The sequence below is a fragment of the Salvia splendens genome, chromosome 1 (genome assembly GCF_004379255.2).
Source record: "Salvia splendens isolate huo1 chromosome 1, SspV2, whole genome shotgun sequence".
Classification (NCBI taxonomy): Eukaryota; Viridiplantae; Streptophyta; class Magnoliopsida; order Lamiales; family Lamiaceae; genus Salvia; species Salvia splendens.
In genome coordinates this window covers 37,898,887-37,913,534 of record NC_056032.1, presented here as the reverse complement: position 1 = coordinate 37,913,534, position 14,648 = coordinate 37,898,887, and the positions used below count along the sequence as shown (strand labels likewise).

At 36.0% G+C, this 14,648-nt stretch overlaps 3 protein-coding genes across 3 annotated transcripts; 2 read left to right on the top strand and 1 right to left on the bottom strand.

Moving 5' to 3' along the window:
- The first annotated feature begins 523 nt into the window (after positions 1 to 523).
- Positions 524 to 4,363, top strand: LOC121803421 (basic leucine zipper 19-like). Its single transcript, XM_042203092.1, has 6 exons — positions 524 to 611; positions 702 to 772; positions 1,368 to 1,893; positions 2,810 to 2,885; positions 3,424 to 3,550; positions 4,002 to 4,363. The coding sequence occupies exons 3-6, from the start codon at positions 1,388 to 1,390 to the stop codon at positions 4,148 to 4,150; spliced, it is 858 nt and encodes a 285-aa protein (XP_042059026.1). The 5' UTR covers positions 524 to 611; positions 702 to 772; positions 1,368 to 1,387; the 3' UTR covers positions 4,151 to 4,363.
- Positions 4,364 to 4,704: 341 nt separating this feature from the next.
- Positions 4,705 to 8,270, bottom strand: LOC121799867 (vacuolar protein sorting-associated protein 60.1-like). The gene is made up of 7 exons (XM_042199380.1): positions 8,043 to 8,270; positions 7,342 to 7,493; positions 7,026 to 7,119; positions 6,229 to 6,300; positions 6,029 to 6,140; positions 5,660 to 5,820; positions 4,705 to 5,086 (listed from the first exon to the last, which is right to left on the bottom strand). The coding sequence occupies exons 1-7, from the start codon at positions 8,109 to 8,111 to the stop codon at positions 5,033 to 5,035; spliced, it is 714 nt and encodes a 237-aa protein (XP_042055314.1). The 5' UTR covers positions 8,112 to 8,270; the 3' UTR covers positions 4,705 to 5,032.
- Positions 8,271 to 10,404: 2,134 nt separating this feature from the next.
- LOC121749463 (uricase-like) lies at positions 10,405 to 14,540 on the top strand. The gene is made up of 8 exons (XM_042144036.1): positions 10,405 to 10,680; positions 10,866 to 10,958; positions 11,407 to 11,482; positions 11,807 to 11,916; positions 12,323 to 12,414; positions 12,566 to 12,739; positions 13,330 to 13,420; positions 14,126 to 14,540. Exons 1-8 carry the CDS (start codon positions 10,483 to 10,485, stop codon positions 14,207 to 14,209), a joined length of 918 nt encoding a protein of 305 aa, XP_041999970.1. The 5' UTR covers positions 10,405 to 10,482; the 3' UTR covers positions 14,210 to 14,540.
- The last annotated feature ends 108 nt before the right edge of the window (positions 14,541 to 14,648 follow it).

Here is a 14,648-nt window from a genome sequence, read left to right as displayed (position 1 = left end):
CCCGTTTACTATAAATGATCCACAAAATCGATCTTATAACGAAGACAAAGACTTCTATACGCATATGCACATCCCCATTCCCCTACTCCTCATCTATTTGCTCGTATTCCCATTGTCGTCTCCTTCCAGCATCCACCGCCACCTCCTTCCCTCTCCACAGGAGAGATCAGCTATAACATCTCCTACCCTAATCCCCTCCACCGTCGTAGCTGTTGTCGTCTCCACCCGCCACCCCACTCGCCTCCACCCCATTGCTTCCTCCCGTTTTCTAGCAGGGCCAAACACAGATCTAAGTCGTGTTTGGCCACTCTATAAAGAATAATAATAAAAATAAATCAAGTTTCCAACTATAAAATGTTACCTTAAATATCCCCTAGTAAAGATGTACCATGTGTATATATCAACGCACGATGTAATTAAGGACAATTGCGGTGATTTGGAAAAAAATCGCATGTAGATTTCAGTTCCATCTTAATAATAAAGAATATTCAACATTATCTCTCTTTCACTCTCAGATCGGTTCATAAATAGACCCGTTTCGTGTTTCAAAAATTCAGCGATGGTGACACTCATCACCAACATACAATAGCTGAGCTCTTCACCTCTTCTCCGTACAATACGTCCCTTCTCTTTATTTTTTTCCTCTGATTTTCTATAATGCCGCTTCCTAAATTGCATATTTCTTCTCCATCTTTCTGCAGATTAGCTCTTCACTGAACACGTTTTTTTTCTTGTGATCAACAACTTTTCTGAAGCCCGGAATTTGTAAAAGGTATCTTTCTCCTTTTTTTTATTTACCAATTCTCCTTATGTATGCGTTTGAGGTTTCTGTCTACTGTTTCATTTAATTTCAGATATGTCCAAATAGCGTTTGTTTGAGGGAAAATATGGTTAAAATGTCTACTTGAGAAAGTTGTAGTCTTTAAGTGTTGTTGTTTTCTTGAAGCTGTTGTTGAATTTTAATCAATTGATGCCATCTTTGTGGTAATTCCTAATTTTAAATAGCAAGTATTGAAAGAAGATATTCTGTTAGGGGCTTGTATTTTTGTTAGTAGTTTCTTACACAAGTTTCAGTTAAGAAAAGACCTTAATTCTGTAGTTCTTGCATGCCTGTGTTACTGTGTACATTTATCTCTTGGCTGAGTCCTTCACCAAGGTTCATCAAGACTATAGTTTTCCTCACCTGTAAGATTTTGATTGATATTGCTCAACGCCATCCAGTTTCGTTTTCTAAAGTCTGCTTAACTTGATTGTTTACACACTGGTTAATATCAACCACATGCTGTCTCGACAATATTATATCATGTTCTTGATGTTTTAGGGCTAGAGAAACTCACATTAGAAAATAAAATCATGATGTTATGCAGAAAGTAAGCGCAACGTCACTATGTCAAGGCATGCTCAGCTCCCTCCTCGCTGCCCTCTCCAGAAGAAAACTGTAGCTCCCCAAGTTAATGCATCAATGTCCCCATTCTCAAGCAACGATATTGAGTTACATTCCAGGCAAAATGGACAATGCAAATCCACCTCCGAGAGCTTCCTATTCGAGGAGCCACCACCTTGGCTAAACGATCTGTTGAGTGATTTAGATTTAGATTTGGAATCCGAAAGTTCATTACCAGATCTAGATCAACTTAGTGAGAAGGAATCTACGGGGTCTGGTGAGCCTAATGATAAATTAGGGTCGTCTGGTATCTATGGCCCTAATTCACCTCGAAGGAGAAACATGTTAGACATCCCTGAAAATGATATTGCATCAGCATTTTCCGAATATGCTGAGCAACATTCTCTGCAGAATTCGGATGGATATTGCTCTGTCTCTGGAGTACAATCGGACTCATATAGTGATATACATGCTTCAGCTGATGAGATCAGTTCCAACAGGAAGTGGAGGTAGACCCTACTTTGATACATTTTTTTTCTTCTTTTTAAATACGTCATTTCTTTCGTCTTATTATTTGCTGCTTAACATTTTATAACCGTTCCAATATAGTTCACTTGTGACGGCTAGATTTAACGTTACTTCCTGGATTCATTAATTTGAAGCTGTCAAAGTTTCAAGTTTTTTACACGATGGTTTTTAATTGCTGCAACTTTTCTTTGATAATATAGTCTTTGGCTGTGCCCACCTGAGTTATGCTATCCTACCTGCATCATGAAAGTTAATCTACCTTTTGTTTCTAGGAAGGATAACATTTTATTGAAGGTCTCATAAAATCATGGCTTTTACTGCTTTGTCAACTGTTAATATCAAATAATCTTTGGTTTACATCGGGTAAGGCCAAGTCTAGTGGTTAGGGATCCAAGCAACCAAGAAAATCATTGAATGTCTATTGCGTTGTGTTCGGAAATGTTTGGCGATATCATTTTGGAGAGAATTGTATTGGGGAATACATATTAGTATTTGACTTTACATTGGAGATTAGGATTTTTTTGAAGAGATTGGGAATAATTTGAAGAAGTAATACTGAACATAATCAGATTATTCGATTTCTCGTAAATCTCATGACATCTTAATTTAAGGATTGGGTGGAGTAGGTTGTAAGCGTAATCACTAGAAAGATATTAGTAGTCTATCATGGCCAGTCTTTGCTGCAAACTGCTGAAACTACATAGAGATTCTGCATGCTATTGCTAGTTCCATCATTTTGTTTCTACTATTTTATATCCTTCTCTTAAATCTTACATCTTTTTGTATTCCATTCATATATGTGTTAACATAGTTTGCATGAAAGAATTCAGAGGTGTAGCCATTTTTCTTTTATGCAAAGATTTTTCCTTATGGTATACATCGTCATGTTATATGCAGTCACCCTGGGCAGAAGACTAGAGCCCGAAAGGTTCAATATATTTCTGAGCTAGAAAGGACCGCTAATTATCTTCAGGTGCAAAGTCACAACGAAGAATTTTCATTTTCTTTTTCTATTGATAGTAGTCATCTTCTGCAGATTTATGTGGCCAGTAGTTAATGTGCATTGCGTTTTGTTATAGAGGCCTATTTGAGTTTATGCATATCCATTTATGACCTAAATTTGAAACCATTTATATCAAATAATTCTTCAAAATATTAGGATAATTTTATATATTTTGGTATACTGCCTAATTTTATGATTTCTAGAAAGGTATGTAATTCAAAACACAATATTTAGCTGGAGTATAAAAACCAGCATTTCTCTCTTGGCTTTATGCATGTATGTTATGACCTAACATGTGATATTCCTTATGATGACGTGGTTACAATGGAAGCATGCATAACTTCAAGCAAGATCTTAAACCAGTATTTTTCGCAATGACCTTATGCATATAAATATTTCGCTATAACTGCTTTTTTCTATATCATCTATTTGTAGCTTTACTTTTAGCGGCTTGTTAGTATTTGTTTTGTTCTTTTCGTTGCGATTTGATCTCAGGTTCCTGTTGCAGAATGTTGGGTCCGAATTGGCTGTTAGTGTGGCTTCCTTATTCCAGCAGCATGCTGCTTTGTCCTTGGAGAATAACTGGTTGAAGCAGCAACTATTTAGAATGAATCAGAAGAAATTCAGTGTAGATAGTAAGTATCTTATGATGTTTTTAAATATTTATATCATATCCCGATAAAAATATCTCTCATTCCATTCCAGCTACGATGAAAAGATACCTACTATATACCCTTCGGAGATTTTCTTGATTGAGGAATAAACGAATTATTGCTGAACTATAACATGTCTGTGCTTTGTCAATCTAAACGTTTCACAGGAGACTCTACTCGTGAAAATCCTAAAAGTGCAACAAATTTGATATTATTGCATTCAAGTGTGGGAAATGCTCGAGTCTTTCTTTCACCTAAATTCTTAAACAAGGTTAAGAGATTTGATAGAGCTGCACACCAAAAACTTTGATTAGTATGGAGCTTTTGGTTTGCGACGCAATGATTAAGAATTTGTTGATCCATGCCATGTTCTTCTATAATTTCAGTTAAATGCATATATATATTATTAACGTTGCGTTTCTGGTTTCTGCAGATGAATACATAACCCTAAGGATAGAGGTAGACAGGTTGAGAACTGGTTTAGCCGTTTCCACTGATACGAACAAGTTCCACAGCAGGCCACGCTCCGGTGATAGTGCCATCTGGGACATGTTAGATATACAAAAACTGAATCTAAACTAAAAGAAACAAGGGTGTCTTTTCATCCTCATGCTCATCACTTTGGTTTTCGACTCTGCAGCGGCTGAGATGACATTTACGATTTTGGGTAGGACTAGTTTTGATGGTTAGCAAAGAATACGAACCTAACGGATCGATATTTGCACCCTTTGGAATCTTGTCACTTTTCTAATTCCCTACATTTATGATCATGATATGCATAAGTTTATCTTTCAATTTGTGTCGACAAACAGAATTAACAGATGCATTCTAGGTTCCTTATTATGGTGTATCCATGTGCAGCCAAATCTGGACAATCCTGTGTCACCATTATATTTAAGTGGGCATTATACAAAGCTAGTGTTCGGTTAAAAAAAAAGTGTTGATAACTGTACAAATCCATTTGATGTTTTCACTTAAAAATGTGAAGTATTTTAAGGGACAGAGGACTAGAGCTTATAACTCATTTTGGTAAAACCTTGAAAACTATAGATAGATAGATAGATAGATAGATAGGATAAGGCGATTATCACTTCTAAAAACATAACCCCTAATCCTGAGCTATGTACATAACCCCAAAATCCAAATCATGAGCTATGTCAAGGTTTAAAATTTAGAACAAGCAAATAAGTCGTACGAAGCCCAGAACAATCTGCTAATCGGAGAGACCAACAAGAGAATCTATACAAAATCCAACTTTGGGTTTGGGTTCGGGTTCGGGTTCAAGCACCATAAGGAGGATAAAGAATCACATGGCTATCAACATCGTATGCACCCGACACTCGACTATTTTTTACCTGGTCTGAGATACAAGAAGAAATCACAGACTATAGTATTGTTTACATTAAACTTTTGCCATAATATTCATTTGTTTACTAGGTCCATGAATTGCACTGTTACTCCATCTTAACCTCGGAGGGTAGCCCGAGGGACAGCTGGTAAACCTAGTTCATCCTCACCCTGTCAGCATCAAATCATTATATCAGACAGTTAGGCAGAACAAGCACCACGAACACATGAATAGAATCAAATCCACGGGGAAGCTGTAATTTTCACCACAGTTCAAAATGCAAATCTACAGATGAGCAGTAACAGTTTTAACTAGCATGATTAATATACATACAAACATATAAGGGAGTAACAATTCCCAAAATGATCATGCACAAGATTCTGCAATCGTTCATTAAGAGCATCTCTGCTCATAAAAAGCATTTTTCCTCATCTCTAGATGAATATTGTGAACAAATTTTCTAATAAATTACTAAAGAGTTACTCCTCAGTTCAGAGAACTTCCAATCATCACTATACAAACATAGCAAAAATATGAACAACAAAACCCTATCTCCAAAATAAAACTACAGCACCCAAGAAAGGAAACAAACTTAGCACTACAATAATGTATTCTTGATCATTGTAGAATATTCCATGTAATGCATGTCTAAAAATGATTTCAAGTATGCATTAGTGTTCCAGTGATATAATATAAAATTATAGAAGGCCTTTTAACACTTTGGCTTACAAGGAGTAAATTACCTGCATATTTGCTCTGCCTGCTGGATTTGGAGCATATCCACTTGGTGCTGACGGCAAGTTTAGTTCTGAATCTAGATCAGAATCCTTATCAGGTTGAAGATAAGAAGGTACTCCATCACTCTCAGTTTCAAATCCCATGTCTGCTTCCAGCGCATCGAGCTCTGCGTGACGAGATAAAAGGATCTCAACAAGAGTAGTGTATGGAAGTACTAAAAATAGCAAATGACATCTATACTAGCTGAACTGAACTGTAATATGAACGTTCAAGAGTAAAGTAAGAAAGTCAGTTCCTAATCCTGGCGGATCATTATTTTGACTGGTAAATCAGTTGAATAAACATAGTTAGTTCCAAGTGAATCTAATTCTTACCACCCATCAGATCGTCCTCATCGATATCATCAGGTACATTATAGCTTCTACCAAGAGACTCTTGGATTTCATTGCTCACATCCATAAGATCCATCATCTCATCTTGTAAGCTCTGTATGCATAAAATCCACTGGTTATTTCAAGATCATTATCAACAACATATTCCTAGAAAAAAACATGAGATAACTGAAGAAACAAACATCTATGTCTTGGATTTTCACAGTCTTCATCATTCCCTTAAGCTCTTTGTTGGCTAACTTCAAAGCTGACATCTGCAACGAATGTGAAAAGATTAGTCATGGACTAACCGACCTATGTGCTGTTCTTAATGAGACAACTGAACAGATATATAAAATTCTAGAGGGGCAGCAAAGAAGTAAATCCAACTTAAGGAGACATATAGAGAAGCCTATGCAACTATATGACCTAAGTCAGTCACAAAACATCACACAACAGATATAGGCAATAGGTCTCATCTGTATTACACAGTAAATGTCATATAAAAACATTCTAACTTTCCTGGGAAGCATGTTTTAATCTAATTGTTATGAATATAAATAGAAGAAAATCTCTTTGACATGCATGCTAGTAGATACCTAGCTATTTTTGCACCTATAGATCGGCCTGAACAGCATATATCATTTATGGATCCCCGTAACCCTCTTTTTCATTACTATTGGATATTCTTAACTATTTTACTAAAAATGGAACGAAATGATCTTGTTTTTTGGTCCTCAGTTTAAAAGAGATGTCTTGAGCAATAGGAAAAGCATTCTGATTAACAGTTTTAATACATCTCAAAGCGTCGTCCTACAAAATTACAACTACTCGAAAGCTCATAATCATGCAATAGATTGAGGATACATAAAATCACTAGAAATTAAAATTGATAGGTCCCCATAAGATGCTCTCATCTATGTCCAGTCAAAAGATCAGGAAACAAAAAAGAGATAGATGAGTTCATGACAGAGAAGAAAGCAACATCTCAAGCACATACTGTTTGTTGAGCATCTTTGATTCCTTCAGCAGCAAATGAAACTTGATCAAGGTTGAATGTCTGATTGTATAGCATATCACGCTGACCTTCATACCTGCCCAATTTAAGAAAGATGATTATGGCAACATTCCAACCCTCTGAACACATTAAAACTAAACTTGCAAAACCTGGACTAGTTAATATGCTAAAAGAATTCCCTACTCATTGGGTAGGAGTGTCTACAAAACCACTCATGCGGTCACCAAGGCCAAGATTTCATGCAATACCAACTTGGATTAAGATTCAATTATTCAAGAACAAAACAGAAGCAACAAACATTTTTTTTTGCTTGAGAACCCTCATGGCTCTAGCCTTAACAGCTTCCTGTGCTGGACCTGGTCGCGTCTTCTTGATCTGCTCTTTGTATCTCACTAACTCAGCATCAAGTTTTTGTATCTTTTCATCAACATTTTCACCTCTTTTATTTATCTGAAATTGAAAAAATTGTTAACTATGCATACGATTTAACAACTCAAATGGCATAGAAAACAGCGACAATGACAAGAAGCTTCTAATGTATGTATAAACTAGATCATAGAGGTATTAACAACATACAAGTGAAAATACAGTGATTCAGCAAAGCCATTTGGATAATGGGAAGAGAGGAGGATTAAGGAAGTGGCTGGTAAAACTTCCCTTTTATAATAGGGAAGTGGGAAGAAGAAAAAAAAATAGGGAAGTGAAGGGGAAAGGGACAATAGCAAACCAGAACAAAACTGATTACTGGAGATGGACTGCAAAATGGCAGATCAGCAAACATATCTATTTTTTCACTTGTATGTTTACCGAATTGGGTGAGTTCAATCTATCACCCCTCGTTAATACCCAAAACTTTTGTGGTTGCTTATACCATTACAGAACATCTGAAACAACTCCCGTCCTATTCCCTAACCACGATCTCTCTCTCCACGAAATGCAGACAGCATTTTTAATCCAATAACAAGACGAAATGCAAATTGAATCAGTTGAATTTCAAACCCGATCAGATGCATCTTGAACGGACGGCGGCGGTTCCTTATCCTTCTTCACTCCGAACACCCTCCTCATGCTGCTGATTTGTTAAGCAATCTTAGTTTGTAATTTGCGAAATTGAGTCTTAGGGTTTCAAAATTGATCTAATTTTTCTGTATTCGTGTAGATGAAAATTGCAACTAACAAATATAGTTGAAACTGAGAAGGAATATGAAAGAATGTTGACGAAGTAAAAGGGCGAATATTCGTACATTAAATGTCGGAGCAAATACTGGTAATTTAATTGTCAAATTCATTAATTTGTATAATTTGATTTTTAATTATTAACGACAAAATAAGGGGTTTAGGGACTCAGGAAATAATTTAATTCCTAATTATTTAATTATGAGAAATATGAAACATAATTCACTAATTTGAAATTTAATTCCATGTCAATATAAACATAAGTTTATGTGTATTGGTGTATTTGGACCTATATATTGAGTTAATAATTTCTCCTCATATGACAATTCCAATTATATCCCCAGCCACAAAAACTCTCCTGAAATTTTGAATTTACAATATCAATTAAATAAGGGTTATTATTGTCGATCAATATTTTTATCATGTCTGAATCATATGAAGCAAAAATCCCAAATACAAACACTATTTAAGTTTTAACCCAAATTGGCGTGTCCTTCAATTGGTTAAACTATCAAAGCTTCTCTTTTAGCCCTAGGGGCGTAACGCAGTTGGCAACGGAGGAGCAGATCTTGCTGCATTGAGCCTGGGTTCGAATCCCACTGCTGTGGTGTAGTTGCTTCCATCTCTCTTGGGTTCCACTGCTGTCGTGTAGTTGCTTCCATCTCTCCTGGATTCCATTGCTATCGTGTAGTTGTTTCCATCTCCTGCAATGAGCCTGAATTCGAATCCCACTGCTGTCGTGTAGTTGCTTCCATCTCTCTCATGGGTTCCACTGCTGTCGTGTAGTTGTTTCCATCTCTCAGGTAGGGTTCGAATCCTACTGCTGTCGTGTAGTTGCTTACATCTCTCCTAGGTTTCACTGTTGTCATGTAGTTGCTTCCGTCTCTCATGCAATGAGTCTGGGTTCGAATCTCACTGCTGTCGTGTAGTTGCTTCCATCTCTCAAGCACAAGTGTGAGGCCTTGGAAGATGGGCTTCTGACAGCCAGTGGTTAAGGCCTCCCCTTAACGGGCTACTACGTACCCTAATTGAATCCCCTCACATGATATCGGGCCAGAGTGTGGGGGCCGTCAAAGCGACGCTTTTTTTGCTGTTATCAAAGCTTCTCTTTCTAAAACACATGACAAGTTGTGTTAAATTTTACGCGCGTTTGTTTTGTCAGGTATAATATTATTGGGATTATGAGTTCTCGTTCCAAAATATGATTCATGATAAATAACTTATCCGGTTAGTATCAAATAAACTTGTTAGAGTTTAACAAGAAGAAGTAAAGTTGTTAGGATTTTCAACTTATATTTATTAGTCAAATTTAACTAAATAATTTACATAATAATTGAAGTAAAAAATTTAATTAATTATAATATAATTAATAATTTTAAAACTACAATAAGATTTTTAAATAAGCTATTAATCGAGAATATAAAAATAAAAATCAATAAAATATTATTTTTATTTTTATGATTCATAATTTTAGTAATTATATTAAGATTCTCTTTATTAGTTATTGATATCATAACAAGAATACTAATATAGTATACTACTAAAATTATTACTATTATATTTATAGACTTTTTTGTATTACAATTAACTATGAATCATAAATTTAAAATTACTTTTAAATAGTTACTCCCTCCGTCCGCCATTAGGAGTCTCATTTATGGGCGGCACGGACTTTAAGAAATGTTAAGAAAAGTGGGTGAAAAAAGTTAGTGGAATAGGGGTCCCGCTTGTATATATTAGTTTTTAAATGAATGTGAGTGGAATGGGTTAGTGGAAGGTGGGACCCTATTACCATTTATGGTAAAAGTGAACCGGGACTCCTATTCGCGGACGGACTAAAATGGAAAAACGGGACTCCTATTCGTGGACAGAGGGAGTATTAATTTATGACCTAATATCAATATTAAATTAATTATATTTTTACGGTTAATAAAATAATAAAAATTATTTAAATTTCTAAATATGTAAAGTGGGCATTTGTACTCCCCGTCCTAAGATATTAGACTCATTTCTTTTGACATAAAAATTTAGGAGGTATTGTTTAGCGATGTAAAAAGAGTTAGTTATAAAGTAGATTTTTACCGAAATGGCTAAAATACTAAGGGGACAGAGGGAATGGTAAATCTTGGAGTGACGTGGCAATTAGAATAAGCTAGTGGGCGTGACGCAGCATGGGCTGTTTTTTTAAGAGGAAAAGCCGTGGCCGCAAGTTGCACGGAATCTTTTCTAGTGAATCGTGATCGGACTAATTGCAGCACCAACAATGGCAGTAAACGGAGTGGAATTCGAGCAGCGCCACGGCAAATCCAGGGTTAGAGTCGGCCGGGTTTGGAGAGAACCGAGCGGCCGCCACCATTTCGTTGAATGGAACGTCAGCATCAGCCTCCTCTCCGACTGTCTTCCCGCCTATACTCGCGCCGATAATTCCGACATCGTCGCCACCGATACCATGAAAAACACGGTAACCACAAGATCTATTGCTTTTCTCATTATTGCGTAGGATGATCAATTCATTGATTGTACTACATATGGCTGGAAAATAGATAGATTTGAGTTTCATCATCATGGTAAATATGCGAGAATAACTTGATCCATTGTCCCTGAATTTGATTATGGAAATTTGGTAGTGAATTGGCTGCGGTGCAGGTATATGTGAAAGCTAAAGAATGTCGCCAGCAGATTTCGGTGGAGGACTTTGCCATACTACTTGGCAAGCACTTTACGTCTTTCTATCCCCAGGTAATAGTTAAGTTAGTGCAAATGAGTCTGTCAGAGTTTTTGATCCCTTCAATTCGAATAAATTCGAGGGTTAATTTAGATGAAATGACTAATAGGCGTCCTATGAATGACTTTGATGAAACGCTGAAAAAATTTGGGGCACCTTATTTTTTCATGTTAGAATGATTTGGTTGATGTGTAACCAGTTGAATATAGATAATCTCCACCATATATGAGAGAGAGATGAATTCATATCCACAAAGATATTCATTAAAGTCAAGACTTCTCGAATTTGATATGGCTTGTTTAATGTTGTTTTGCGGTTTACTTCCTTTCGAGTAACCTAGCCCTTGTGCATTTGTCTTGCCTTGTTTCTGGATGATAGCATGCTAAACTAGTTTTAGTTATATGGCTTAAGATTTGAAGAACTGTGTGACGTATCATTGGGAAGATGAGTATCTTTTGGTAGGTCTCTGCTGCAATTATTAACATAATTGAGAAGCCCTGGGAACGTATCAACATTGATGGCCAGCCACATGATCATGGTAAGTCTGCCTGATAGGTTTTTTCTACATACGGCTTCCTTCCAAATACGTGATGTAAGTTAGTATAACTGCTTAACCTTCTTAAAGTGATCAAGAGTCTTGGATCTTTAAATGTTGATCAAAGTCGTGACCATGGATTGATATCCTGATCAATCAGCCTGAGCACCAGCACTCTGAAATGATATAATCTAATAATCTTTCAAGACTCACTGTTTTGGCTTTATGGGCATGAGAGGCTATTTCCAAGATGGTGTTTGTGTAACGTTTGGGAGGGCAAATATAATTTTATGATTAATCAATTTAAGTTTAATTGATCATCTCAAGGTTTCAAGCTTGGATCTGAGAAGCACACAACTGAAGTCGTAGTAAAGAAATCCGGTGGGCTACAAGTTATTTCTGGTATTGAAGGATTAGCAGTGCTAAAGACCACCCAAGTGAGTAATGCTATCTCAAAAACTTGTATGTTGACTCAGGCCAGCAGCCTGCTTTGCCTGGTTTAATATTACGTCTTTTCAGATGCTGGAGAAATAGCATAAAATCCTCCACCTACCAGCCTTATCTACATATTCTAATTGGTCACTTATTTACATGTGCTCATATATCACTGATTTTAACTAAAGATATTCTGAGATTTTTCATTTGATTGTATTAATCATCGAGTAAATCACATAGATGATGAAAAGATAGAAGTAGTTTGCTCTGCGGGTGAAGAATAACTTGTAACTTAAAATGTGATGTTCTAAATTTTCAATATAGAACCTTGACCTATGCAACTTGATTCCATCAGCAACTGTTTTCTCATCTATATCTCATACTATATTATTATTCATCATTTGATAGTCAGGTTTTGAAGGCTTTGTTAGGGACAAGTATACAATTTTGCCTGAAACTCGAGAAAGGATGTTCGCAACAGAGGTTACCGCATCTTGGAAGTAAATTTTCCTATCTTGATTTCATAGGGACTATATTGAGAATCTGTTATCCAGTTAGATCATAAGATATTCCGTATATAGTTATCAGATTTCTGTCACTTGAAGTTACAGTTGTTGTCCTCCTTCACAGCTGTTCAATTTTCTTCTGTAGGTACTCTTATGAAACCCTTGCAAGTATCCCTGCAAAACAGTTATATTTCATGGAGAAATACATGGGTGTGAAAAAGATTTTAATTGAAACATTCTTTGGGCCTTCTAAAGGAGGAGTATACAGTCCATCTGTTCAAAGTACTCTCTACGACATGGCAAATGCTGTGATTGCCAGGTTACCCATTTTCTTGTATACACCCAACACACTCATAATGATGCCACCATCCCTGCATTGTAATGGAGAGTCCCACTTCTTGAATTTCCTTGAGGCATCGCCTGTACTCGATCATTTGGCCTGTCGGCAGACATGTTTTTCACTGTTTGAACTTTGAAAGGCTAAGCTTGTGTGCACTTTAAAACAACTCATAATATGTTTTAGAGTGTTTGAGCTCCTTCAGAGTGTGTGTGAACTATTTTGATTAAAAAAAACCAAAAGCATCTTATTGCTTCCAAAATAAGATTATAGAAAGCTCCTTTGAAATATTAAAGACTAAATATAGCAAAGCTAATTCGGAGAAAAAGATCCATCTTAGGATTGCCCAAATACTTTAGTTATTGTATTGCAGCTTGCCAGCTTATAATCTTACAATATCAACATCCTTACACTTTGACACCGTATGTTCTAAGTAAATCTAGCAGTTTTATTAATTTTACACATTTTATTAGTTCAAAAAACATCTCATAAGATATAGGATGATATATACTAGCAGTACTTCTTAAAGCCAAACATACCCTCTTAGTGACCCTGTGCTTGTTTCATTTCAGGGTTCCTGATGTTTCATCAATTCAGTTGAAGATGCCAAATATTCACTTTTTACCTGTCAACTTATCAAGCAAAGATAATCCTATAGTCAAGGTATGGTTCCTATCTTACTATAAACACAACAGCAGAAAGAATCATTGAGGTCATTAATGAGTTTACTGGATGGTTCAGCGCTGAAAGCCTTAATAGTACCGAAGTTCAATATTTCTTTCTTTTCACTGTTTAGTCCAGGCTCTATTTAGTTATGTTGGTCACTAAATTCAGGTCCTCTGTCAATAAAGATGCCAAAGTCGACTATGAGACTTTACAATGCTCTATTATCATAAGACTCAGTTTGTTGCTTCCCATGAGAAAAAACCAACTTCTACTGATCGTACTTATAGATTGAATGCTCAGAGCTTCAATAGTTTTGTTGGATATCTCTGATGGATTCTTTCTGCTTTGTATTGAAGTTATATGCACAAAATGACTCAATTGTCTTGAAAAAGAACAACTTCATGTGAACCTTTTGTGGAAGTGAAGATCACCAACCTATACTAAAATACTGACATTATTAGGTTGCTAGCTCAGCAGCTCCCCTCCTACACCAATCTCTTCTGAAATTGCCCACAAAAATATGTCACTAGCACCTACAGTTCACTGATACTAACTCACAAATTCATGTATTTATGTGTTATATGAGTAATCAGTATGTCTTTGAAGTTCTTGAATCTCTTTGTTTTTCCATCACCATTTTTTCGATATTATGCAAAGCTAAAAGGAAATATCTAATGCTGCATCATTTTCTGATATTTGTAGTTTGAGGATGATGTGTTTCTACCTACGGATGAACCACATGGATCGATCCAAGCTAGCCTGAGCCGCCTTCACTCAAAGATGTGAAGGAAACTCACAGAAATGCTTTATGTCCGAAATAATAAGAAATCGTATCCTGTCTGTTAAAGCTGGCATGTGTTGAATATGACTGATCGGTGTTTACCATCAAATCTAACATTTTCCCCATCTTGTTTTTACTGTAATCTGTACATTTTTGTGAAGGTGTATTTATTTTCTTCTTGCTTGATTTTAGTATCTGTTAAGGTATGTTGTTTTGTTATGTTTTTTTATTTTATTTCCAGAAAAAAGTTGAAATTCTGAACATGTGGTTATCGAATGTAGTTTCCTAAACATATGTTATTACACTTCTGAACATATGTTTTTATTTTATTTTATTTTATTTTATTTTATTTTATTTTATGCTTCCATAGCAAAACTTCTGAAATAGTTTCCTAAACAAATCTTAGCTAGACGGTTGTTACACTTGCATTCAATTCGGATACAG

Coding starts and splice junctions, on each gene's coding strand:
- LOC121803421 (XM_042203092.1), top strand. CDS start 1,388: ATGTCAAGGCATGCTCAGCTCCCTCCTCGCTGCCCTCTCCAGAAGAAA. Junction 1,894..2,809: donor AGTTCCAACAGGAAGTGGAG/GTAGACCCTACT, acceptor TGTTATATGCAG/TCACCCTGGGCAGAAGACTA. Junction 3,551..4,001: donor GAAGAAATTCAGTGTAGATA/GTAAGTATCTTA, acceptor TGGTTTCTGCAG/ATGAATACATAACCCTAAGG.
- LOC121799867 (XM_042199380.1), bottom strand. CDS start 8,111: ATGAGGAGGGTGTTCGGAGTGAAGAAGGATAAGGAACCGCCGCCGTCC. Junction 6,301..7,025: donor TCAAAGATGCTCAACAAACA/GTATGTGCTTGA, acceptor CATTCGTTGCAG/ATGTCAGCTTTGAAGTTAGC. Junction 6,141..6,228: donor TGAAAATCCAAGACATAGAT/GTTTGTTTCTTC, acceptor TTATGCATACAG/AGCTTACAAGATGAGATGAT.
- LOC121749463 (XM_042144036.1), top strand. CDS start 10,483: ATGGCAGTAAACGGAGTGGAATTCGAGCAGCGCCACGGCAAATCCAGG. Junction 10,959..11,406: donor TTACGTCTTTCTATCCCCAG/GTAATAGTTAAG, acceptor ATCTTTTGGTAG/GTCTCTGCTGCAATTATTAA. Junction 11,917..12,322: donor CAGTGCTAAAGACCACCCAA/GTGAGTAATGCT, acceptor ATCATTTGATAG/TCAGGTTTTGAAGGCTTTGT.